Raw genomic sequence first — 26,747 nt, 5'->3', positions numbered from 1 at the left:
CCCTGCGCAGGGCCGGGGGGGCTGCCTGCCTTCCCCCCGCCCCGCCACCGCCCCGTCTGCCCGGGGGGTTTTTTGGTTGTTTTATTTTTTTTTATTTACTATTTTCTTTTATTTTCTTTGGGTTTATTTTTGTTTGATCTCCCCCCTGCTGGAAAAAAATAAACCCAAAGCCGCCGCTCCCTGCACCGACCCCCGGCGGGCTGGCCAGGCTGATGCGGCCGCTAAGGTAAGCGGGGCGGGGGGCTGCGCGGGGCCCCCCCGGCCGCATGCTGCCCCCGGCTCCCTGCATGGCCCTTCCTCCGCGGGACCTGTTGAGGCTGTCGCTCCCCGGCTGCCTCCTCCCTCCCGAGCCGTTTTGATAAGAAACCCTCGATTCTTCCCATTTTTCTCTGTGCGGCTCGATCCCAGCCTGGCGTGCATGCGGTTATTCATTTATCCTCCCTTCTGATGGTTGCCACTAAAAATGCACCCTGCTGGGCTAAGTCAATCGAATAATTTCTTCCAGACCACTGATGAAAACTGAAAATATCCTCCCCGATCTTTTCCCCTTTCCGTTGGAGAGCTCATCACGGGGCTGACCGTGATTATCGAGACCGGAGCGCTTCGTTTGCGGGGGGACAAAGCTTTCCCCTAACCCCCGTGGTTGCAAAGCGCTGGGGTGTTTGCAAGCTCGGAGGGAAAGGGAGGGGGGGGTGACAGCTGGACAGATGTGGGACGTGGGCAGGCACAGCCACATCTGTGCGCAGGGAGAGGATGGGCAGCTGGAGCGTGTGTGGCCGGGGGGAGACTTTGCTCCTGATTAACAGAGTCCATAAATAGCCCATAACCTCAGCGAGGAGCCGTGGGGGGGCACAATACAGCCCCCAGTGAGGACATGTCAGAGGCACCAGCCGCTGTCGGGACTCGCTTCCCCACCGGGAGCTGCCCGTTGCCCTCCCGGAGCGGCGCATCCCGGGCAGGACCGCGGGCCGCGAGCGCGAGGCAGGTGCTGTTTGTTGTGGCGGCGGCTGCGAGGCGGGAGATGAAAGTTTGGTGTTGTTTTGATGTGATCCTTGATTGCTGCCTGTCGGAGTAATTGCATCGCAATTGCTCAGAGGTAGAATCAATTTCCCCAAATTGGGATTTTAATGGGAGCTCGCGAGCCGCTGGTGTGTCATGTGGTTTCGGGCGGCGCTGGGCGGCAGCGGCGGGGGGAGCGGGGCCGCGCGCGGCGCAGGGAGAGCAGCGCCACCCAGCGGGGCACGGCCCCGCACCCAGCCCCGGCCCCGCACCCAGCCCCGGCCCCGCACCCAGCCCCGGCCCCGCACCCAGCCCCGGCCCCGGCCCCAGCCCCGGCCCCGGCCCCAGCTCAGCCCCGGCCCCGGCTCAGCCCCGGCCCCAGCTCAGCCCCGGCCCCAGCTCAGCCCAGCTTAGCCTCAGCCGAGCTCCAGCCTCAGCCCCAGCTCAGCCTCAGCCTCAGCTCAGCCTCAGCCTCAGTCCCAGCTCAGCCCCGGCTCCAGCTCAGCCTCGGCCCCAGCTCAGCCCCGGCTCCAGCCCCATCCCAGCCCCGAGCCGGGCACACCTGGGAGGACTCCCGATGCCACCTCCGAGCTGCTCCCCCTCCACACGAACTCCCAGTTGCATTTGCCAAAATAACTACAGAGGTGCTGGATTAAAGTTGTTTGGTTTTTTCCCCCCATAAGAAGGAATGTCTCTTTCTCAGATATTCAGGAAAAAGTTTTAAATCAGCTGATGACACTGTCACTTAGTGTTTCCTGACCAAGAGCGCAGGAAAGGCGTCCTGCAGTGGGTTGTATTTCTGGCCACCGCTGTCAGGAATTGGCAGAAGGGGACATGGGAAAGGTGGCTGAGTTTCAGAGCTTTTTCCATAGCATCCTTCAAACACCCCTTTCTCAAAGGGCTGAAGATGTAGATTTGCAAACACTTGATGCCATCTCCCACCTTTAAATGAGATCCAGGAGATGTCCTTAGCTGACCTGTCGCTTAGAGGGTGGGGAATTAGGGAGCTATGTTTGCACTTTCTCAAGATACCAGTAGCTTTTAAAAGCAGCAGAGAAAGACTGTCCCATGACATAGACTGGTTTCTGTCTCTGTTCATAAACACCCAGTTCTCTGCAATTCTTCTGTGCTGTTCATTTTTTGGCAGTTCAGATTTATCCATCTTTTCTGTTGAGCTGACATTTGGCCATTTGAACTTGCACTTGGGAACCTCCCAGCCCACCTCCTTTTATTTTTTTCTTAGAGGGGAGCCCAGATGTGAAGAAGATACACTAGAGAGATGTTGCTTGATATTTACCCCAAAGAGCAGACTGGGCCAGGAGGGCCAACTCCCTGCAGAGAACTAAATATACAGATGGTGAATTCCAGCCAGCCCTCCAAACACTGCCGAACAAGGGATGGTTACATGCTCCCACGTGTAGGAGTCAGGCCTCACCCCACAGGGCTTTGCAAGCAAGGGGAAAGGAGAGACACAAATGAATGCCACCAGTCAAAAAAAAATTGACATGATGAACTCCATTTGCCTGAAAATATCCCTGCTTGTTTTGCTTTCTGGCATGGGTGAGACTGGAAGTTTTCCACCAGCCCATCTTCCCTTTCCCTTGTCCAGCCGGGCTGGTTGTGAGCATTTAGAGGTGACTTTTATGGCCGGGAGCTTGGAGCAGCTTCGAAGGGAGAGCCCACAGCAGGGATACTCACAGCGACTTCAGCTGGGGCTGCTGTCAATCAGTTAATCTGTGGATGCAAAGATGCAGGTCAACAAAGCATTCTTACTGTTTCACTTATTGGTGTTACAAAGCTGTATTTTATTCCACTTTTGACGCACTGGCCTCTCCTTACATCGCCAGATGGCAAGGCTAATGTTCACGGGGGCAGCTATGGGGCTGCTAAACCAGCAAACTCTTCTCTGCACTCTGCTATGCGGGAGTGCATCGGTCTTCAAAGCCCAGCTCCATGCCCTCACCTCCACCTGCCCCATTCAGGTACTGCAAACAGCCAGTGCTGAGACCTTGAGGGGACACTTTCCCTCTCAGCTGCTCTATCAGGCATCCTACTACAAGGCAACGGGGCTTTAGTTGATATTTGACAGCTTGGAGGTGGACAGCTTAGGGAGAGCATCTGCTCATTGTGTCAGCCAGGGATACTGTGAAATTATAAACAAAAATGGACAATGAGTAAAAGAAGGGTCTTTAAAATGAACTGCAGCATTTCCCAGAATTGCAAACATGAGAGGTGTGGCTGTTACTGCAGAAAGATGAAGGGTGTTTTTTTTGTTTTCTTCTTCTTCAGAGGTTTTTTTCTTTATTAAGGGAACCGTTCGGAGCACATGGTTTTACTTCCATGAACATTTTGGGATCAGTTGTCAAACTCCCCAGACAACAATTTCGGGGTTTCCACTCCAAACTTCCTTTCTTCCTCCTTTAGGGAGCGATTTGCTTTTTGCTGCTCACCCCAAACACATCATAGCAGAATGTTTCAGGATTAGTTTCCTGCCCAGGTGATCACGGCTCATCCCAGCCAGGCCACGAGCAGCTTTCATTGAACACCTTGTCCTGAGGCAGAGCAGGGAAAGGCACGTGCTGAAGCTGTGCGGAGATGGTTGTGTGAAGAGTGGCCACGCAGAAAGGTCATGGGAGAGTCAGGAGCAGACTAGGAGCCCTGATATCCATTCCTCTAACTACTAGTTACAGTCCTCAGAAATACCCATGTTTACTATTTTAGCCATATAATTACAGGTAGTGAATAATTCCATTAGGAAGGCTGTAAGGGGAGGTATCATCTGTAAACCTTAGGGTTCAAATTAGACGTGTTCGTTCAGCCCCTCTGAAGCCCGCAGCCGTGCATGGTGTGACGCAGGGCAGAGAAACGTGAAGTTCACATGAGTGGTCCCAGCAGAGTTTCCCCTGGGAACTGGGATCTTCCTGCTCATCCTGCAAACACCTCGGAGGATGCTGTCGGCTAACCTGGCTGTGATTTGCCTGTCACCCCTCTGTAATGACACCAAACACCAGAATCGCTGTGTATGTGACCACGGAGGTGCCTTTGCCCCCCGCGCTGAGCCGCTGCGCAGCGTAACGCCGCCGTGCCTCAGAGGTGTTTGCATTTTAGCGGTGGGTGGTTTCCCACATACTGTTTGCAAAGAGCGTTGGGCTCGGTGCTGCCTAAACGGGGAGCCTCGGCCAGGCTTCAAGAAATAAAGCAGCAGGGGGAAACACAGTCACTCCACATTTCCAGGCCTAGATATCCCCGTTAAGCAAGGCAGAGATCCGAATTTCAGAGAACCTGCATTTCAGTAGGTGATTTAAAGTCCAGACCTTTGATTCAGCTAATCAGTAAGGTGAAGGTTATTCAAAAAACATGGAGGGGGGAGCAGGATTTCAGAAACGCACCTTATTTGGGGCCTTTTCCTGCTCTGCCTTTACGGTTTGGACACATCTGTTGTTTTCTCCAGTGAAATCTGCTGCTTTGATCAGTGCCAAGAACAGCAATCCCATTTGCAATGCATGATGCAACTGAGCAAAATCAAGGAGAAATTTTTACAAACTGGAGTCAGGGGCATCGGACCGTTGCTTTATGGCAGCACAGTTTTCCCTACACCAAAGGCAGAAGCTCCAACAAAGGTCTTCTTTTAAAAATAATGCTTCAAACTGGATTCCAGTCTATTGTTGCAATGTGTCAGGTTGCCACAAAACGGCAATATCAAAGTGGCTCTTTAGGTCAAAGAATCCAACTAGCCTCGCAGCAGCTATTTAGCAGCTGGATTTTAAAAGTTCTTAATTCAGATGTTTTTTTGTATTAAAAATAAATAGATCGTGCTATATGTCACCAGCTGGGATAATAGGAGAAGTGATGTTTTTCAGATTGAAATAGAAGCAAAAGTTGCATTGCGAGAGGACAGGGTGAGAGGAAGAGGAAGGGATTTGGGGTCTCAAGCCCCCTCCCCTGGTTCTCTCCCCCCTGCCTAGGCTCTCCCCAGCTCGTGGACCCTCTCCCTCCTCCCTCCAGGCCCCTTCCAGCTCCAGCTGCCTACACATCCCATCAGCAGGCATTTCTTCTTGGGTGGTAGCAGCAGCTGGCAGGGTTTGGACATATTTGCCCCTGTTTGACATCCCCCACAAAGAGGTGCTTCGAGTAGGCGTTCCTCCCACACTGCCTTTGCTACAGGTCTGGATCCGGCCTGCCAGCTTTCATCTCCTGCCCAGCTCAGCCCGGTCTGGCAGCTCTTCTGCACACAGAGCTCCTTCTAACTTTAGTGGACATCATCTGAGTGCAGCTGTAGGAGGATCAGGACCAAGACAGATCTCCAGTCAAGCAGGCAAGGCCACAGGATTTTTGGATCCCATCTGGGTCCCAGATGGAAAAGCTTCATCATTTTAATTCCAGTTGCAGCCTGGATAAAGCCCCAGTGAAGCTCATCCTTCATTTGGAGGCAACGGGGCTCAAATTCCCCAAGGAGAACCAGATAGGTGTTGTTAGATCCCTTTGCTTGGTGGATATTCACTCCCATCTCCTCTTCCTCACCTCGCCTTCCATGGGGTATTTGTTGTAGCTGAATCACAGATTCGATCCACAATGGGAGGAAATCACAAACTCTTCTTGGCGATTTTAAGCTATCATCACTCCAAAAAGCATCCTTAAGGGTGATCGTGAGACAGAAGAGAACAGGATTTCCTTGGACAACTAGAAGCAGAGTCAAGGAGCATCTCAGGCCTATACCAAGCTGCAGGAGGAAAGACCTGTCATTAAAGGGCATTTACAGCATTGGGAGAAGGGTTGTGTAAAACAACCAGTGTCCTTTTATTCTTTGTATGAGATCCCCAAGAGAAAGGAGATGAAACATTAAGATGGCAAGGGGGCATTCAATCAAAGGAGGGCTAATGATTTAAAACAGGAAAGTTAAAGCATATTAATTAAAGCGTATTGCACCCGTGGGCACTCTCAGTCTGAAGTTGTCTTAGTTCACTGTGGCTAAAACATCCTTCAAAAGAAATTTTGAAGAGATCCAAGTGGTCTGTTAAGGATGCTTCCCCCTGGCTTAGCCCTTGCCTGGGTGGAGCAGACCCCTGGGACGGTGGGACTGCAGATCCAACCTGCTCATCTCCTCATGCTGTGGCATCGCAGGAGGTGGAAAGGAGCAGGATTTTGAAGCCCAGCAAGCAAATGCCTGCGTGCTTCAAGCTGCTGCTCCATCTACATGGTCCGTGAGCAGGGAGGGGGCTCCTGGGACTGCCATCCTAAGGGGTGCTTACAAAGTGAGACCTCCGGGACAACTATACCAACACAACTGGTGAGACTTTCCCCCAAAGAAAGCTGAACATCCAGATCTATACACGAGCTGGTGGCACAGACTAGGCTGTGGTGGAGGCCCTGAGAGAGCGTAGGGACACGTTAGTCCTCTCCATCAGTCCCTGTCAGGCTGGCAACTAGATTCAGGGACCCCCGAAAGTTGGCCCACTTTCTGAGGAGCGTTGGTCTAATGATAACGATCTATGAGAGTTGCTGTTTCTGAGTCATCTGGGCTTACTTCACCGCTGCCAGTGCCAGTGCGGGTGAATGACCTGGAAGGGTTGTGAAACACTCACACCTACCACACAGCCAGGGCTGGGGCGGCATGGAGGAGCTCCTTGTGCCGGGGGGGCCATGCCCCAGGGCCCGGGGGCTGCAGCATCACCCTCGCAATCCCTGCCCCGCACGAGCTGCCTGGCATCTCCCTGCCTCAGTTTCCCCCCTATGCTGTACAACAGCCCCTTTACCCCAAATTTCTTAACTTTGGGGAAATCGAAAGCGCTCGTTGGGCCCGTGGGAAAGAGGCAGGGAGGGGGCACTGGGTGTCGAGACCCCGCTGGGGTGGTAGGAAGCCCCTCTCCCATATTGCAACCGAGCTGCGACGCACCACGGCAGAGAGGGCAAAAAAATCCCCGCAGCCCTTCCCGCAGCCCCATCCTGCGCGGGACCCCCGGCCCCCACCCCACAAGGCACGGGAGGGTTTGGTGACTCGACCCACAGCCGATAACCCCCTTGCCCGGGTCTCCCGGCTCGCTGTCCCCCGCCCGCCATGGCCGCCCGTCCCTCCGCCCCTCGCCCGCCGCCGGAGCAGCATGGCCGGGGAGGCGGGCGGCCGCGCTCCGGAGGGGAGGAGGCGCACGGAGAGGATGCAGGCATTGGAAGGCAGCCGGGATGATTGATGGTGTGGGCTGGGAGGGGAAGGAGAGGAGGAGGAGAAGGAGAAAAAAGTCTGTGTAATCTCGCAGTGCGGAGGCCACCGGCGCTGGGGCCGCCCGTCCCTGAATCGCTCCGCGGAGCCATGAGGGGCTTTTGATTTTATTTTTTTTCCCAGTTCTTTCTTTCGATTGATTTATTTTTCCCTTTTGTTTTTCCTCTTCCTCTCTTCCCTTCTCCTTTTTTTTTTTTTTTCCTTTTTAAACTCTTCTTCCAGGGAGAGGATAGTGGTTAAAGCTCGAGCTGGATGGATGGGTATGGGGAGAGGGGCAGGATCCACAGCCCTGGGACTTTTCCAAATCCTCCCTGTCTTTCTCTGCATCTTCCCTTCAGGTAAGGAACAGCCTCTTTATTTTGAAGGGTGTTTTTTTTCCCCCTGTATTTCTCGCAGCCCTTGGATAGCCGCCTCAGTTCCCCCTGTCTCTGGGCCTCTTTCTCTCTCCCTCTCTCTGCAGCAGTTTGCCACATGTTTAAAATAAGCAAGTGGGGCTCAGTTTTGGTGGCTCTGTGTGTGTGTCCCCCATTCCCTTTTCCCCAAGCAGTTGCGGTGGGTGTTTTTTTTCCTTGACCTCATCTTCTTTGTCTCCCCGCTGCCTCATCCCACAAGGAAGGAGATGGTCGAAATCAAAGCAATCCCCGGCGAAGGCAGCCGGGGGGTGTTTCTGACAGCAGGTTACGTTGTTCTCCCGTTCCCGGGTGTGCTCTGTGCCTTGAAAGGAAGGGGTGTGTGGGGGACCCCACACATGAACACCCCAGATGCCAAATTTCTGCCCTTGAGTGCAGTGGGGGGTCCCCGCTCCGAACCCCCTGGGGAGGGAAGAGCTGGTGGGGGTAAGGAGGGTCGTTGCTTTGTGATTTCGGGAAGGTTGGGTGTCCGGGGGGGCTGCAGGGCCCCGTGGAAGGGGGAGCCCGGTCCCGGGGCTTACCTGGGCCAGGCAGCGCGGCGGGCGGCGGAGGATGCGCGGGCGGCGCGGAGCGGGATCCCCCATCGCCCCCCTCCGCCTTCGGGCTGGGGGTTGTTTTGGGGTTTTTTTTGAGTTGAGCACCATTATTTCGTTGGAAAACTTGCCCCGGCCGAGCCGGGAGCTTGTTGGGTTGTCCGAGGGCGGGATGGCAACCAAATGGTCCCGCAAGCATCGCCTCCCCCGGGCCGGGCCAGCCCAGCCCTCGCCCGCTGGCCCTTCCCCGCGCACCCCCGGCCGCCCGCACCTCGCGCCGCTCTCTGCCTCCCCCCGCTCCCCAGCCCCGGTTTGTTTGTATTGTGTCAGAAAAGGAGCGAATTTCAGAATTACAGCTGAAAACGCCATCTGTTTCCAATGAATCCCCCATAGTTTTTCACAATGTTTTTGGCAGATCTCTGCCTGCAAATTCCTTCAAGCCCTGAGTGCTTGTTTTTGTTGGGGGAGGGGAAACCCAGTCCACAGAGGCGGATTTGTTCCTTCCAAAACTCTCCAGTTTCTTTACCTCCTTTTTTTTTCTCATTTGCAAGGGGCGGGGGGGGGGGAACGGAGAGAAAGCAGAAAGGAGAAAGAAAAGCCCTAACGCTTAAATCTCCCCATTTATCTTTTTAGTTTAGTAAAACTGCCCCCCCCCCTTTTTTTTTTATTAATTTTTACATCGCCTCTGCCTTTCTTTTGCATAACCGTAGGTGAAGCCGTCTTGCACACACATGCAGTAAATAAATAAATAACTGCTTTACGCCCTTCCTCCCCCCTTTGCCCTCTTAGCAGGAAAACGAGCCCTTCCAGCGCTGCCCTTAGCACTGAGGTGTCCCTCCGGACCCCACTTCTCCCAGGGGATTTCCCAGCAGGCTGGAAGCTGAACCCCCTGTTTTGGGTTTGTTTTTTCTTTTTTTTTTTCTCTTTTTTTTTTTTTTCTGGAAACTCTGGACCTGCTCCCATATGTGTTGCTTAACGCCCTTTTTGGAGCGTTTTGAGTTGCAAAGCGTTGAGGCTGTGAGATTTACGGTGCAAGAAAGAACTTGATAGGAGATCTGGCTGGCTGCTTTGTTTGATTCTCCCTTCAGCAGTCAAATAAGGTGCAAAGAACTGGCAGAACGAGGCGATCCGGAGCCCGCAGGAGCGGGGTGCAGGCAGAGACGGTGCTCCCCGTGCGCAGGGTTGGGAGCACGCCGGGGGCTTTCGTTGTAAGCTTTTGGGGTGGGAAGGGAGGAAAAAGAGGGGGATTTATTCCTTGGCATATCTTTTGCCCCTTTTTCCCCTGTGCTTCCTGGGAATTTGTGGGTTCCCAGCAGGTTCCCAGCACCCCTCCTGAGAGCCCTGGCTGAGCGGGGCCGCTGCAGGCTGCCCAAGCAGGCACTCAGCATGTCACATCGGTGCCTTGCCGAGTCCTGCTCTATTTATTTATTTGCTTACCCACCCTCTACGTGCACACCCCAGGCTGGGTTCCCGCTTGTGCTGCTCTCACACCTACGGTTTCACCCCGCTGCCTCCTGGGTGGCCCCTGCCGTCGGGCACCCTTGGGCTGGGGGCACTGACACGGGTCCCCCCTGCGTGGGTCAGGGCGACCGCTGAGCGTGGTGCAGCTGGGGAAGGAGGTTTGGGCAGAGCAGGCCACTGCTGACAGTTTCCCTGGCAGAAGTCCTGCTCAGGGCTTGTGCCAAGTCCCAGCGTTGGATGCTCATGGGTGCTCTCCCCTCCCGATTGGGACCCTGACTTCCCAGGGTGCTCGGCTGACCCCCGCCTGTGCCTCCCAGTACAGGCTGTGCTGAGTTTTCTTGCAAATCCTTTTGTACCCTTTTAGACTTAAAAAATCTGGCCCTGGGTGTTTTGCTCCAGATGTTAAGCTTTGCTCTCTCCCTCATACTCCGCTTTGCTTTGGCTTTCCGGATTTGTCTTCAGCGTTGCCGTTTCGGCTGTAATACACTCCTGCCTCCAAAAAAAAATTGGAGTTTTCTGCCCATGGTCCATCTGGGCAATGCGGTTCATTCCAGATAAGGATCCATCCCTCCTGGAGGTGTATGGGATTGGTTGATAAATGGCTTTTGTCTCAGCGGCAAGGAGGGACGTGATGGCAGCATTAAGCCGAAACTGAGAAGAGGGGCTTAGAGGCTGTTAAAACAACACCTCCGCAGCACTGGGGATGGGGAGCGGGGTGGGGGGCCGGGGAAGGTGGCGGCAGGGGAGGAGCGCGCCTGTGCGGGATGTTGTCAGGGCAGAGAAGAAGGGAGGGATTCAAACGTAAACCTGGAAATATTTTGGCTTCCCTGTTTTGTTGCTTGCTCGGAGCCGGTCTCGTACTTGGAACAGGGAGTTCTCGGCGATTGCCAGCAAGGCTCGTTGTGGGGCTGGAAGGAGGCGCCTTGTTTTTAATGCAGATGGGGTGGATGTGTTGCGCTTTTCCACAGAAAATCCTTGAAATTCCTGGCCCTTGGTTACTGGAAACGGGGGGGATATTAAGAGTGACTTTGGGTTTGTAATGGCAGCAGCTGAGGTTTCCTTCTTTGCAGCCCAAACAGCTGTGCTGACTCGGATGTGCACATGAAAGTGCTCACAGGGCTGGGCAGCCATCAAAACTTCCTGACCCGGGGGCTCTGCTCGGTCTCTGCACCAACCTGCTATCCCCGGAGAGCCGGGCTGCGGCGCTGGATCGGGCCCCAGCGACAATGAGTTTTGTGGTCTCTTTTCTGGCTCCCTGATGGTCACATCCCATAAAGCGACCGTAGGCTCTGGCAGGGCGATGCACAGCCCGAGCGAGCCCCTCCTCAGCCCATCAGTCCTTCAGGGGACCCCCCAGCCGAGTCCTACGGATCCCAAGGGATGAGCATTAGTGGGATAGCAAATAAGGTCAAAGATGAGGGGTTTTGGCCCAGCTGGATGGGTTTGGTTGGGTTTGATTTGCTTTGCCCGTTGGAGCAGGCACCAAACTTGGAATAAGGGGGGAGTGTGGGAACCCGGGACCAAAAGAGCATTAGGGTGCCAGGTGGTTTGAAGGGGCTGGGGTGAACCTGGGGGTGCTGCAAGGCAGGAGTGCTGTGTGCTGGGGGGACGGGGAAGGGGTTTCGGGGAGGATGGGGGATGCTCAGAGGTGCAGCTGTGGTGGGGCAGGTGAGGGGGTGCCTGCCCTTTTTGTGGCTGTCCTGGCAAAGCCTGCCTTGATGCTGCAGGAGGTCAGGAGCGATGCGTGCAGGCAGGGCCCTGCCTGGCTGTGCACTGGCACCCGGAACGCACTTGTAAGAGGAGAGCTCCTAAATGCCTTTAAAAAGCTTTGTACCCTGCACTTGGCAGCTGCTGGGATGAGAAGAAGAGGATATTTATTCCCTTGTCCGTGAGCTCTCAAAATAACAGGGCGTTCGATTGTAGCCTCAAGATTGCTTTGCACTCAAGTGCAGCCGGGCTGAGTAAATCACTGCTTCACCAGCTGAAATTCCTGCAGCAAGGGGGAGAATTGAATTATGGCCAACTGCAAAACCAGATGCCATCCCCTTGATGAAGTCATCGGGCTCTTAACTGCGGAGAACAAGCTGGCTCCTACACACACGCAGCCCTCGTGGGCGCAGACTGAGCCGCTCTGTCTGACGGCCTGGCCATGGTGTGCGGGTCCCTGCCGGTGTCTTTCAGGGTGGAGCACCAGACGTGTGTCGAGTTCCTTTTTCTGCTGCACGAGCATCCAGGGGGGTTTGGCTGTTTGGTTCCCAGCAAGCAGAGCCATCCCTGCATGGATGGGGTTTTGATGGGTCAGGCAGAGAGCAAGCTTCACTTGAGCCCAAAGTATTTTCTCCTCCCTCAGTTTCCTTTCCTTCCTTCACAGCTGTTGACTTTGGTCCCCAAAGCCCTAGTAATGATCTACGGCATTCTGGTTTTCGGACGAGCTTCCTATTTTTCTTGCTGTGTGACATGCTCCAGCCGTCCCTTTCTGAGATGACGAGGACATGTGGCAGGACAGTTCAGGGACGGAACCTGGCTTCGGGCTTTGGCAGCTCACAGTGATGCGAAAGCATCATGGGAGGGTTCGGAGCAGCGGGACTAAGGGGGTGGGTTCCAGTTAGAAAGTTACTTTTTCTCTTAAAATTAAAACCTGAGCCCAGGGGGGCCAGCAATCAGATGCATTTAGAAATAAATAAACTGCTGAAGGTCTGTGGCTGTGAAGGAGGAGCAGATATTGTGGCTTCCATGGGGCATGAGCGGTGGGGAGAGAGTCTGGTGCCGGGTGGGAGCCCAGCCCGCAGGAGGGATCCACTAGATCCCCTGTACCCCCCCCCCGGGTGTGGTTCCAGCATCAGTCGGGTGCTCACGTGGGTTTTCGGTGGGCTTGTGGGGCTGCTGCCTGCCAGCCGGGCAGCCCACCCCACGCCCCGCGCACAAACCAACGCCTCCGATGCAGATGCCGCAATTTTTTTGGCAAGCATTTAATTATATAAATTTGCCTGATCCAGATTTATGTGCTCCGGGCTTCTCTCCATCTCCTCGTTTCGTGTCTCATTTACCTCTGCGTTTGAAGCGTTGAAATTTCACAAGAGCACGGCGGGGATGATTATTCCTAGAGGGAATCCACACCTGTGAGCAGAAAGCGTTTCCCTGCCAGCCCCGCCACGGCCCGGGCGAGGGGGAGGAGGGCGAGGGACCTGCTGCCACACCTGGGGGGCCCCCGGGCGCTGGTGGGTGGCAGCCGTGCCTTCAAAGGCACCCTGGGAAAACAGCTTCGGCGTGGGGAGGGTGATGTCTGCTGGAAACCCGAAATGCTCGGCGATGGGGGTGGCTGGTGGAGGTGGCCTTGTCCAGGTACCGCTGCTTCAGAGGGATGGGGACATTTGTGGTATTGGCCAGGGGAGGAAGATGAGGGTGATGCTTCATGCAAGGGATGAGAGTGTGAATCCATCTTGGGTGAAACCCTTCACATCTTCGGCATTCTCATCTGTAAAATGGACCGCTCCCCTCACGGAGATTCACGGGCTCTTGAGAGCTGTGGGTGAGAACGGCTGGGCGCTCCCCAGCTGGGAAAGCCCAGGTGTGCAGCTCCAGCACTGCTTTCCAGCCCGCAGCGTGCCGTGGCAGGGAGCCAGCTTCGTTAGCGCCCTTCTGCAGATGGAGAATCCGAGGAGATCACTTCCCTTCCTTCCTCGCTCCCTCCTCATCCTCCATCCACCAGCTCACCGTATCCGTTCTGTGGAGCAAAACCCGCATCCTCCCAACCATCCACCAGCGCTGCTTCTTCCGAGCTTGTGAAAGCACAACGGTTGCGGCAAAGGCAACTCTGAAGCCTGAATCCCAGGATGAAGTTTTAAGAGCAAAGTCTGCAACTCTGTCGCTGCTTCGGCTGTAAGTGCTGGTTCCTCCTTTCAGCCCATTGTGCCTCCCGAACTCCCCAAGATTTGCCAGTCATTCTCAGAGCAGCAGCATCAGCCGCTCACGGCCCTGGCTATGAGCTCCACGGTTGATGCCCTCTCTGATGGTGTCTGCGCACCCTGCTCCCTGCGTGGGGATGCCGAGGTGAGCGTGGAGGAGCCACGCTGCCGGGGGGGCTGCGGAGAGGCACGTTCATCCCCGCTGAGCATGCCGGGTCGGTGGTAAGCTGACTCTCAAAGCCAAAAGAGCTGACTAAGTGACAGGAACGATCAAGGGCTCCTTCAGCAGCATCCAACGGTTCGTGCCGTAGCTGGTGAAGACACTGACTCTGCTTTTTTCTTGCCCGTGCTTGCCCCGTGTCTCCGCGACGCCTGGAGAGGAGGGATGGGGGGCCATGAACTCAGTGCTGAGGACAAAAGGGGGTTGGCCACGGCAGGTCCTCCAGATGCTGTAGTGATTGACACAGACTGAAATGAGAAAACACCTTCCGTGTCCCTCTTTTGACTTAAAGAAACTGGAGAAGGCCTTTCCTCAGCATCCTCTCGAGCAAGACAAGGACTGGGTTAAAAGAAGCTGCGTAGATTGAGGTGCGTTCTAGGATACATCTAGAGTCACTCTATCAGCACGTCCTTCGCCTGGATTTAATGCATCTGCTGCTCTTGCCAGTGGCAGAGAGCACAAAACCCAGACCCCAGCGAGGAAGGTGGCCCCTCCGAGCCAGCCTCCCCATGCACGCCCTTGCAAAATATGAGCTCCAGCGCTTTAAGAGAGTCAGGTTTATTTTTCTCCTTCAGTTCCCTCTTCCTGGTCCTCCTCCCCCCACTTCAGTGCAACTGAAACCTGATCTAATCCCTTTGCACATGGGTAATTTATTGGTCTATTGGGCTTTTCTTGATGGCAAATTGCATTGTCTTTCTTCCTGGGTTGAGGCTTTGGAGCAGTTTGCTGCATTCCTGCAGCTCTTTTCTCAGGGCTGATCTTTCACACCCCCTCTGAGCACAGTCAAATCAGTTTTATTGGGCCTCTTTGTTATGCAAACAAGGCAATAATAACCAGGCTATTATTCTGCAAGATTGTGCTTGATTAACAGTTCAAAGGAGGTCGCTGGAAGAGCCCGGCACTGCCATCGCCCACAAATCCTTTCGTGAAGCTTGGGTCAGGTGGCCCTTGGGTCTTCCTCACTCCATGGTGCCCTTCAGGGCTGCAGAAGAGCTGCCCCTGCCCATGACACCCCATCCATCAGGGCTGCGGACGGCACCCGTGGGCTCGTTTCTCTCTCTGGTGTGACAAGGCACCGGCTGATGCAATTCGTCCTGGCAGCACATGTGGGCACCAAGACATGGGTCCAGCATGGTCGGCGTGTGGGGTGGCTTGCGTAGACTTCCCCGCTGGGACAGGACGCAGAGGGCTGATGTCTCTCATCCCCTTTGGTTTTGCTTTGGACTCCTGAAATCTTGCTGGAAGGGATCCCATCAGCCAGGTTTTTGAGGAGCGATGTGTTTTTCTTAACTCTTCTGGGATCATTCTGGTGCTGGTGGTGACTGCTGTCCAGGCGGGAGCTGAGCAGCCCACATCTCCTTGAAGCTGGTAGATGTTGCTGGTATTCAGCACCTCTGAGAATCGTGCCTTTCCTATTGAGGTGTCAGCATAAATATGTTTATTTAGATTACTTAAATAAATATGTGTTTAGGAGCCTAAGTCTAGGCGCTCAGATCCGAGGCCAAAAGTAATTACATTTTACTGTGTCCTCCGAAAAAGCATTTCACTGCGTGTGAGGCTTGCACATCTACACTTCAATCCATATATTTGGAAAGACGCGGGATGATGTATTTGCATCACATGTGGGTGATGAAATACTTTCCAGCCCGTTAGTAACCAAGAGGATATTAAACAACATCTCTTAGCAGTGAAGGCCTTTAAAATTAACAGGTCTGGTTAACATGCACCCAAGAGTCTTAAAAAAATTGGGTTTTGCTTACTGAAATTAATTTCCAGTAATTCTCTTTGCTAGAGAAAGTACAGGAGAATCCATGAATTGTCAGTTTTGTGCTGGTTTTCTGAAAGAGCATGATTTGGGTAAATGAAATCTACATAACCTGCCAGCAGCTGAAGGGAAAATAGGGGACACTGATAATTAAAAGGCTGTTAAAGTTAGATATGTGCATGTAATATGTTTGAACACTTACTTAAGAGTGTTTAATATAACATACCAACAACGAGGGCAGAGCAGCAGGGCCTGAGCTGTGTGATACTCCAGGCTCCTGAGCGCATGGACCAGGGGATGCTTGCAGGACAGAGGATCGGTGCTTTGCAAACCAGGAGCTCCGGAGAAGGTTGCAGCCAAACAACACACACAATCATAGACATCTCTGCTCGCTGCAGTATGATGTCCTGGCGAAAGGGGTGACCTCGGGAGAGTGGCAAGCGCATGTCCCGCATCAGTATCGCCTGTTGGGGTGGTAGATTTGCAGGAAGCAAGCGTGCCAGGGGGGAGGTCTGATGGTGGGGCTGGGCAAACACCTTCCAGTGAGATCTTAAAAGTGCAAACCGTTCAGCTTATCTAGAGGATTGACAAGCGATTTGATTGCAGTGTGTAAATATCTTTGTGGGAAACATACCAGTTACTAACAGACCTTTTACTGCTTGGGAGAAAATCGCTGGTTCTTTTTATGTCCTTACAATGAAGTCAGATAAAATCCACTTAGAACCAAGAATCACGTTTTGTAAAGGTGATAAACTCCTGAAACAGCCCGCCGAGGAAAGAGGTGGCTTTTCAGACTGCGCAGACCGCAGAAGTCCTCATGGGAGGTATACCTGAACAAACACGGGGCACCAGGCTGCGCACGGGGAACCTGTCTTAGTCCGGGTGATTTAGTGATTTCTTCTGGCATTAAACTTTCCAAAACCGTTGATTTCAAGATACCAAAGGAAATTTTGTCCCTGGTTTGAGTGGCACGAAAGGAGAAGATGATGGGGAGGTTGGGAGGTGGCTGGATTACCAGGGGTTGAAGTCACCTGTCCCCAGGATGAAGGACCCTTTGCAATGGACAAGGGTGGTAGCATCACCCAGACCCAGGGGTGTCTTGCAGATCCTGGGAGAACATTGCTGGGTTCCTGCTTGAGAGGGGTTTGTTTCCGTGCTAAGTCATCTGTGGTTGAAAAACAGATCCATTGTGAGTCGATGGAAAATAGATTATGTGGAATTGAATAAACATCATTTCTTGGCGAGGGTACAAATGAGCCTGCACCGCTGTGCCAAAGCTGCTGCCAGAGGGGACAAGGCAAGGCGTGCTTGTCGGGAGGGGAGAGGGTCATCTGCTCTCCTCCATAGCCTTCATCGGCCACGGTCCCTCCCCAGCAGCACAAGGGCTTTGCCAAACCCAGCGGCCACTGGTGTGGCTGGAGAAGCATCTATGGGAGAGCCCAGGCGTGAGGAGCCGGGGTGCGCGGCCCCGTTCGCACACCGCCTCTGCGGCACCTGGCTTTGGAGATCTGGCCTTATATGGGGCCCTGAGCGAAACAGCGAGAGGGGGACGCGTGCCAAAACCCGAGCGATAACATCTCAGCGGAGAACGCTCCCCCTTCAGGCCCGGCGAGGAAGGAGATGGGCTTCCCTGCCCTCGGCTTTGCTGGGGTTGTTTTTAACTCAGTACCTTATAAAATCACGCATGACCCCCGGGCGGTGCGGGGCGAGGGATGCTCAGCACGGGGGTGCATTGGGCTCAGAGTGTCGGGGGCTGTTTGGCAGCGTCCTGCTCTGTCCGTGGGCTGCCACAGCTTACGGCTGTGTCTCCTGATGCGAGCGAATGAAGCGTGTCCTTGAAGAGCAACAGGCTGTGGCTTTATTCCTGTCTCTGCATTTAGCCCACACCCAGGGCTGAACAATAACCAGTTGTTCTATCACCCAAGACCCCTCCCCACCTGAGAAAGGGAATTGGGAAAAGGGGGGAGATTCCTGGGTTGAAATTTAAACAGGTTTAATAAAATAAGAAAACTAAGATCAATACTAATACAAAAGACACAAAATTATACTTAGCTCATAGAGTGGTGGCAAGTCTCTCCAGGAACAGTAACCCTTGAGAAGAGAGGAGAGCAGAGCAAAAAGCCCCCATTGCTACCAGCTTTCCCATTTATAGAGACCTGATGTTAATGTTATAGAACACACCTGTGGGCCAGCCTGGGGCAGCTGCCCTGGCTTTCACTGCTGATTGCCCTGATCACCATCCCACACTGGCCACAAACTGAAACAAAATGGAACAGAAAAGTGATTCTGTAAATTTTATCCCCATGAAACCAGGACTTCCTACTAAAAAAGTCCTACCTACGCAGCGGCTGAAGGGCTGGGGCAGCCACAGTGCTGCAGCCTGGACTTGGCAGGCTGCTGGCTGGACGGGATGCTTTGCTCAGTGCACCCCAGTGCCTTACCAAGCTGTCAGGTGAAGTGGGGTGTGTGGGTCCTGCGTGTCCAGGGACGTGTCCTCCAGCTTCTCCCAGGGCTGTGCTGGCAAGTCTGTTCTGCAGTGACAGCACGTTCAGCCACATGCGACCTCAAGGCATCCTCAAGCTGTATGTTAGCATAACTACTAGGAGAGCGATGATTTTAATTGCCTGATGCCACAACTGTTTGGGATAACCAGCAACGGTGGCACTGGTCACAGTGCTGCACACATCCTACCTTCCACTGGGAGGGTCCTGGGGGGTCTGCAAAGCTGTGCCCTCCGTCTCTTGTCAGAGGCAGTGAGATGCATTTTCCTTATTTTCCACCCTGATAAACTCACACCCTCACCGTGAGCTTCTCACCCCGAAATGCCCCTGCTTGCACTCCCTGTGCCAGCAAGCTTGTTTGCTCCTGTCCCTCTGACCGTGCTACCGTGTGCGATCACTTGCATTAAATCCCACCCCTGACTGGGTTCAGGCACCGTGCTGGCTATAGCACATCGCAACAGCCATGTTTGAACGTACAGCCTCCAGAGCCAAGGCGGGCAGCGCTGGGGAGCTGGGCTTTTCTGCGTGCTGGTACCAAGACATCATTTGTATCATGTCTTAGATCGAGGAGAAACGCCAAGCAATGCACTCCATTGCAAGCCAGTGGCTGTGATGGGAAGCCCACTGATAAGCAAAGTGTCTTTGATGGAAAACAACACTCTTGGGGCAGAAAAGAAGGGGACATGAAATAATAAATGTTTTTAGATTTGACCCATAAGTGCAGAAGGCTTAGCAGAAACGTGAGCCCGTGTCCCATGTCAAAAGCTTGTTATGAAGTCACCTCTGGTCAGTGGTGAGTTAAAGGCTTCTTGCAGGTTTAAATGGGATGCTGCCAAGATGAAACAGCTCCTGGGTTCTTGGTGCTGTTGCTAGCATCTGAATTCATGAAACGTGAGTTTTAAAACTGTGAGGAACCTGTCACCGGTTCCTGTTTGCACTTCACTCTTCTTGGAAAGGGAAAGGAGACAGGCTTGGTTCTTAAAGCTGGACTGCTGAGTGTTTTATAGCCTTGGTCTCCCTTTCTGATTTTCCAGCACCAGCTATGTTTAGATTTCCAGCACTGGGATGTTTAAAACTAAACCATACTGTTTTCCCTGAAACAATACTGGGGTTTGTAACTTTCTTTTTAAACAAATCTGAACTGGTTTTGGCACAGATGCCTTGCCAGCCTCCTTCTAAGCAAACCCCGAGACAGGAATATTGATGTATTCCTGCGAGAGGCACCACAAAAGCACCTGGAAATGGTGGGGCTTCTCTTCTCCTCCTTCTGCTGCCTTTGGTGCCTGAGTCCATCCTGTCTTCAAGCCCTCCGAGGGGGTCGGTTAAGAGGACAGGAAGGGAAACACCATGAATTGTAAGTGGTGTGAGCCTGGGTTCACCCAGCACGGCTCCAGATTGGCACGGGCAGCTCAGCATCCGTGCGATGCTCGGCGACAGCCGCGTGCTTTTTGCACAGCTGCTTTCAAGTCTGCTCCGGGGAAGCCACGCTGCCCTGGGGAGCAGTCGCTGAGGGGGGAAAAGAACAGGATTTGGATTTTCTTTGCCTTCCGCTGCCTTGCCAGAGATCACCGGGGCTCTGGCTGAGCCCGCGAAGGCCCTGCTGCCGGGCGATGCTCGGCTGGCATCCCTGCACCCCGCCGCATCCCCGCTCCCCGCCGCATCCCCGCACCCCACCACATCCCCGCACCCCACCACATCCCCGCACCCCACCGCCTCCCCGCTCCCTGCCGCGCTGGTTTTTCTCCTACACCTCATGTTCTCTCTCAGCGGGCCGTGGCGGGGAACAGACTCCCGGGGCTGGGCAGAAGTGTATGACAGGCAAGAAAGACATTTTTTTGGCTCCTGCTTCTTTCCCGGGGTGTGGGGGCACTGACAAGCTCCGCTCCCGACACTGCTGCAGCCCCGAGGGTGGTGGGGTGGCCGCTGGCTCTGCCGCAGGGCTCGGTCACGGCACAGATCTGTCTGGGGCACAGTGGTCATGCCGGGGCTGGGTTTCCCCATGCCTGCGGAGGAGGAAAAGGAAAGCAGTCAGACTTCTGCCCTGGTCGAGCTTGGTTTGGACATACCACAGTAATTCGTGTAGCACAGAGCTTTGAATGTCAAACTCTAAAAAGGCATTAAAACCCCCATTGCATCGTCCCCCCACATTAATGCTTCTCCCTTACCCCTGCTAATGAATATGTCCCATTCTTCCACACCCTGGTTTTCCCCCAGGAGCATTGATCTAAAGCCTGGATGCTCTTTCCCTTCTTGGCTTAAACTGAGGCAGATCCTGTTGGTTTTTTTGGCTTTGATGCATGAGAGTTGGGTCATGTGAGAGAGTCACGTCTGGTGAGCAAGGCCCTGTCACGCGGTAGAGCCAATGTCACGAGTTTGGGCTGCGGGAGGAGGCCACCAGCCTCTTGCTGGGGGTAGAGTTGGGTGTCCCGCATGCAGACGTGCGAGCATTGACCACCTTGTATCTTCCTCCCCTCCCGCAGTGACGTCTCCATGCAAGATCCTCAAGTGCAACTCTGAGTTCTGGGCGGCCACGTCGGGCTCCCACCACCTGGGCACGGAGGAGGTGCCCGAGTTCTGCACGGCGCTGCGCGCCTACGCGCACTGCACCCGCCGCACCGCCCGCACCTGCAGGGGCGACCTGGCCTACCACTCCGCCGTGCATGGCATAGACGATCTCATGGTGCAACACAACTGCTCCAAGGATGGCCCCACGTCCCAGCCCCGCCTTCGGACATTGCCCCCCGGGGATAGCCAGGAGCGCTCCGACAGCCCCGAAATCTGCCACTACGAGAAGAGCTTTCACAAACACTCAGCCACCCCCAACTATACCCACTGCGGGCTCTTCGGGGACCCCCACCTCAGGACTTTCACAGACACTTTCCAAACCTGCAAGGTGCAAGGGGCTTGGCCGCTCATAGACAATAACTACCTGAACGTCCAGGTCACCAACACGCCGGTGCTGCCTGGCTCCGCGGCCACCGCCACCAGCAAGGTGAGCCTCGGGTATGTCCCCACGAGCAGAGGTGGGCAAGGGCAGAGGTGCTTCTGAACAGCCTTTCTTCCCACCGTCTCTCTCCTCCACCATTTGCACATCTCCTTGGGGAGGGTAAGACCAGGTGGGAGCTCCTCTGAATTTGAGCTTTTGGCACTAAATATCAGACACCCATTCCTCTTTTGTCCCCAGATTCACTTAAATGGCCTGTGGTTTCTTCCTGGGCACATCCAGCCCCATCATGGAGATGCTGCAGCTCAGAGGGCTATTGTGGCCAAAGTGGGGGATTGCAAATGAAGAGGGCTCCCACCTGGGGGACTCCAGGTTGGTTGCTGTAAACAGCCAGACCAGGAATGACAGTGACACCTTTTGGGAGACACCCAAGGTCCAAGCAAACCCAGAACTACCCTCCAGGGAGGCTCCAGCTTGCAAGGAAAAGCCTGGAGGGAGCTGAGCTCCTCACGCTGCTTTCCCCTCTGCCCAGTTGTCTCTGTGGTTTGCAGCCAAGTCAAGGCATTGTGTGGGGCACAGTCTGTTCTGGAGGTGCTTTGACAGCCTAAGTAAACATCCTGAAGGTACAAGGCAAACACCAAGAGAACCCAAGTGAAAATGTGCTGCTGTGATACAGCAGGATTTGTGTGGCATGGCCTCAGCTTCAGGAGAGACCTGGAGCTGATGAACTGTTATGTTGCTCCATGGTGCACAAGCTCTAAAGCTAACAGGCATTTTTTTGGTGCCAAAAAAAGGGAGGCTCAGCAGGAGGTATCCTCTTGCTTTTGGTAGATGTCCTGTCCTGCCATGTCTGGGCGTTCTGCTTCTCCCTGCATGTGGGGAGAGCAGAGAAGCACATCTAGGACAGGGACTGCTTCTCAGCTGTGGGTATGACCTTTTTAGCTTGAGCTGGAGCTGGCATTTTGGTTTTGACCTGTCCCTAATAAACCTCCTCAAAGATACTTCATGATGCTCTCAACTCCTTACCTACCAAAAGACATCAAAACCTGTTGAAGCTTGCAAGGAAGTCTGGCTTGAGGAAAGTGGTCCTCAAGGAACCCCGGGGATCTGCAATTTCTAGGCTGGATCCCAGGATCACCATCTTAATTGAGCCTTTTCACCCATTATCTGCCTCACAGGCTTGTGGTGAGGAGGGATTAGTCATGAGATCTGCAGCATGAGCTGTGGAAAGCATTACTGGGTCATTGCTAGAGGACCATGTGCTGCTGGAAAGGATGGGAGCCTCTCGGTCCATGGGGCTCTGTGGTTTTGCATGATGTTCTCTGGTTTACCCTTCTTCCTCCAGCCAGAGGCGGGGCTGGACCCAGAGGAGGTAGCAAGAGCTCCATGTGAGGGGTAGTGCAGCATGAAACCCAGGGCATGGTGGCTGAGGAGGAGACAGCAGGGTTGCCGTGGGACTGGGAGCATCTGGGCACTCAGCAGAGGAGTGGGTGGGAGAGAGGGACGTTGCCAAGGCTCTGGACAGTTCTGAGCTCCTCACCAGCACCACTGGGAGCAGAGATGCTGGGAACCACCACTGTGCTCAGCCCAGTCTTGGGGAGCCTCAGTTTTTCCCTTCATACTCAGCCCTCGGGCATAGCTGCCCTGTAGTTGCTGGAGTCGTCTCTCCTCCAGCCCTGCCCCACTCTGGCGAAGTCCCAGTCTGCCCCTTCCTGGGGGCCACGTGGCGGGACGTCCCCCTTACTGCTCCTTGCTCGTTGAAAGAGGTGCAAGAGGAAGAGCAAGTCTGCAAGAGGTGAAAGAGGATGCGTAGTTTGCATGGGAAGAAGAGCAAGTTGTTCTTCCTCCCATGCAAATTCTACTCTTCGTCCTTCTCATCCAGCCTTCCTCCCAAAGCCAGGTCGGCAAGGGAAGAGCAAGTGCTGTGAGGTCCTTCCTCCAGCAAGGGACCCATGTTTGAGCCCAGCCAAGGGTGGGGAGCCATGTTGGGCTCAGTCTATGCCCATATCACCCCTAGAAGCGCCTCCCCACTCAAACATGCTGAACACGTGTGTGTCTGCGTGCTTGAGATGGAGCATGATGTGTTCTGGGGCCCAGAGGAGAAGACTGTTGGTGTGCAAGTGGCCTGGGAAGGAAGATGTCCAGCCCTTGGGACATAAATGCCGTGGGAGCCAGAGGAGCTCCACCACCTCTAAGAGAGTTGGAGCTGGTCCCCCTCTGCCAGGCCCTGGAGGCAAGACAGTGCTGCGTGCACGGGCATGCTGCCACAGGCCTGTGAGTAGTGATACTCCACCCAGCTCCAGCTACAAGGGAGCTCCTGTGTTGGGCCTGGAGATAACAGTGCAGATCCCAGTGGTACGTTCAGTCCAGCCTCTGGGTCTTGACTCCATACACTATGTCCTCATCCCTGTGCTGGAGCAGGATGGCCATGTCTGGGTGCCTAAAAGTTGGGGCAGCTTCTTAGGATGAAGCACCTGCCCATGAGCTCCGAGCTGGGCTGAGCAGACAGCTCCTCCACCTCCGATGCCGCTCCTGGTGGTGGCTGTATGCTCTCAGGTGATCATCACTGTTGTAACCCTGATCCTTTCTCTCCCCCACCATAGCTCACTATCATCTTCAAGAGCTTCCAGGAGTGTGTGGACCAGAAAGTGTACCAGGCAGAGATGGACGAGCTCCCCGCTGCCTTTGCCGATGGCTCCAAGAACGGTGGGGACAAGCATGGAGCCAACAGCCTGAAGATCACTGAGAAGGTGTCGGGCCAACACATCGAGATCCAGGCAAAGTACATCGGCACCACCATTGTGGTGAGGCAGGTGGGACGGTACCTCACCTTTGCCGTGCGCATGCCAGAGGAGGTGGTCAACGCTGTGGAGGACCGGGACAGTCAGGGCCTCTACCTGTGCCTCCGCGGTTGTCCGCTCAACCAACAGATTGACTTCCAGACCATCCGCTCGGCTCAGGCCACAGAGGGTCGTACTCGTAGGAAGGGGCCCAGCCTGCCGGCACCCCCCGAGGCCTTCACGTATGAAACGGCCACGGCCAAGTGCAGGGAAAAGCTGCCCGTGGAGGACCTCTACTTTCAGTCCTGCGTCTTCGACCTCCTTACCACAGGGGACGTCAACTTCATGCTGGCTGCTTACTATGCCTTTGAGGATGTGAAGATGCTTCACTCCAACAAAGACAAGCTGCACCTCTATGAAAGGACACGCGACCTGGCCCCGGGCAACACGGCTCCCTCGGGAACCCCCGCCACCCTCTGGGTAGCACTGCTGTGTTTGAGTCAGTGTTGGTTGTGCTTGTTGTAGAGGTTTGCTCCTTCACACCGTGGAGAGCGGGGAAAGGGGAGCAGGAGGGAGCCAAGGATGAGATGGCAGTGTTGGACAACAGGAGGCTGGATATCAGAGCTGCAGGGGTTGTCCTAAAACCTCAGCCCTTCTCTTTGGCACCAGGTCCTCCACCTTCCCAGCTCTTGCCTGGGAGGAGCGTGCTGCTGGTGGGACCAGTCAGGAGTTTTCACTGGACTGTACCTTGTCTGGACCCTCCTCACGCCCCCCTCTCCTCCTCCTCCTCCTTCCAGTAGTGTGGGTGCCAAGGAGCTCCCACCTCCTCGAGGCGCTCCCCCAGGGCCTGAAAATGCACGTGGTGACTGTGACATTGGCGTGCGTGAACGTGGCTTTGCCTTCGGGGAGCAGAGCCTGCGAGGAGGGCGCAGAGCAACGAGACAGGGCCAAGCCTGGCCAGCCCAGCGGGGCCGTGCTCTGCTTTTCGGGCACGTCCCGCTCTGCCCACAGCCCTGTTGTTGCAGAAAGTGGTACAAGGGGCCAAAATGGTGGGGATGGTCCCACTTGCTTGGCCGCCAGTGCCAGGCAGCTTCTGGGTGGAAGGAGGACACGTTCCTCAAGCCTCGGTTTGCGTTTGCTGTGGTTCAAAGGACATCTCCTATTTTAGCCAGTTCATTCGGCTGATTCACTCAGTAGTTTTATTCCTGGCTCCCTTGTCTCTAGTCGGACCTGCCAAGGACTCTTGATGGCAACGGGAGAAACCTGGCCAGTATTCAAGCTGTTTCTGCAACTTCTGCCCAGTGTTGGATGAGTTCCTCACACCGTTTGCTCTCCAGTCCCCTAAAACTGGCAGCGAGGAGGCTGCTCAGTGGGAGACCCGACCCACACCTCCCTCCAGCCCTGCACCCGCTCGCCTGCCCGCGGCTCGGCCAGGCCCTGGGATGGAGCAGGAGCGTCGCGCTCTGTTTGTTTGCTGCTAGTTCTCTGTTCTGCTCCTCACCCTGGGGCTGTGACTTGCAACCCTGTTGCAGACCAGTTGCACCTTAAGCCCTTCTGGGCTTGAATCGGAAATGGGGCAATGTTAGAAATCCATCCAGGAGATGGGATGCAGCGGAGGACCCCCCAACTGCTTCCAAATGTCTGTTCCCTGCCTCGAAACCATCAATCTCCTTCCCCCACCACGTAGTGCTGCCCATCTCTTCCTCTCCATGTTCCTCTGTGGTTCACCTCGTCACTCACTGAACAAACAGCAAGACCACCCTTGGTCTGCGTCTTGGAGACCTCCTGATGGGTTTCCCCTCCTTTCCTTAGGGGGAGGTTCCCAGAAACCAGCCCCAAAACACATGTGACTCTTGGGGGCACCTCCTGCTCTCAAGGGAGGTCTCTGGGCATGATAAGACAAGCTAGCACCAAAAGAGGTGGGAACAGGCTACGTTTGGCAGTCTGAACTGGTGCCAAGAGGCAGCCTGGTGTAAATACTCCACGTGACTATTCATTGTGTCCTAACAGCTCTAGAGCTCCATTTGTAAAGCAGCAGAGAAATGCAAAATTGTGTCAATGGATGTAATTTATATTGTCTCTTTAATATATAGAGCCCTGGCATTGATCTCGTGTGACTGTACAGATGAAGAGATGTAATTGGTTTTTAAATGTTTAAGGAAAGAAAAGAAACAAAAAAGATGTGTTTACTACTTTGCTCCTTGCTTTGTTTGCTGGTGCCCCAGGTATTCTGTTTAGGGAGATTTTGAAATAAGGATATCACAGTTGGGAGCCGCTGTCCGAGGAGAGGAACCGCTGGAGCGCAGCACAGGGCGGTTTATGTTCCCGATGCACTAATTGCATCAGCCAGGCTGATTTTGGACTTTTTGTTTCCTTTGTTCAAGAAAGAACCAAGTTTTTGTCTTCCCTAGAAATTCGAAACGCAAGTTTTGAAGGTCAAAATTTGTTACTGGGTGAGGGGAAGCTTTTTTTCCTTGCTGGGTTACCCCATAGATAACAGCGGCCGTGCAAAGCATCCCTCTGAAGGCACGGAGCTTCCTGAAAGCAGCCTGAGCTGGCCAAGCCACAGCGTGCCAACAAGTCAGTACTTCTCTTAAGACCTCCCTTTGCTATAAAGCGGTCGCCCTCCGGCACGGTGCGCTGTGGTTTAGGGGTAATTTCCAGCCAAGTGAAGTCTGTTTGACGATGGCGTGGCTCAGTCCCGCTGTCCAGGTGAGCGCTCCAGCGGTGGCCGGCTGTCCTACGGTGGCTGGGGTATCCCTATTTTAGAAGCAAACAGTGAAGCACTTTATTTTATTTGTGTTTGACCCAGTTCTGGTTAAAGGTGAAGTGTGGCCAAGAAAGACCCGATACTTGGAAACAAAAAAAATACGTAGGCAAAGGGGGGGGCATTAGGAGAAGACCCCTTCCACCTCTTCCCTGCGTTGAGACCCACGGGAGTGTCACCACCTGTATATACTGTAAATTATTTATTGAGAGAAACGCAAGTAAAGTTTGAGGTTTTTTGACAATAAA

The 26,747-nt window shown here is 54.4% G+C and overlaps 1 protein-coding gene across 1 annotated transcript; it reads left to right on the top strand.

Moving 5' to 3' along the window:
- On the top strand, positions 1-26,747 carry RGMA (repulsive guidance molecule BMP co-receptor a). Its single transcript, XM_068410268.1, has 4 exons — positions 1-226; positions 7,436-7,551; positions 20,489-21,000; positions 23,556-26,747. The coding sequence occupies exons 1-4, from the start codon at positions 213-215 to the stop codon at positions 24,255-24,257; spliced, it is 1,344 nt and encodes a 447-aa protein (XP_068266369.1). The 5' UTR covers positions 1-212; the 3' UTR covers positions 24,258-26,747.

Source organism: Nyctibius grandis, chromosome 11 (genome assembly GCF_013368605.1).
Source record: "Nyctibius grandis isolate bNycGra1 chromosome 11, bNycGra1.pri, whole genome shotgun sequence".
NCBI classification, from domain to species: domain Eukaryota; kingdom Metazoa; phylum Chordata; class Aves; order Nyctibiiformes; family Nyctibiidae; genus Nyctibius; species Nyctibius grandis.
Note: the sequence above shows the minus strand (reverse complement) of the source record. Positions and strands in the feature narration are given on the sequence as shown.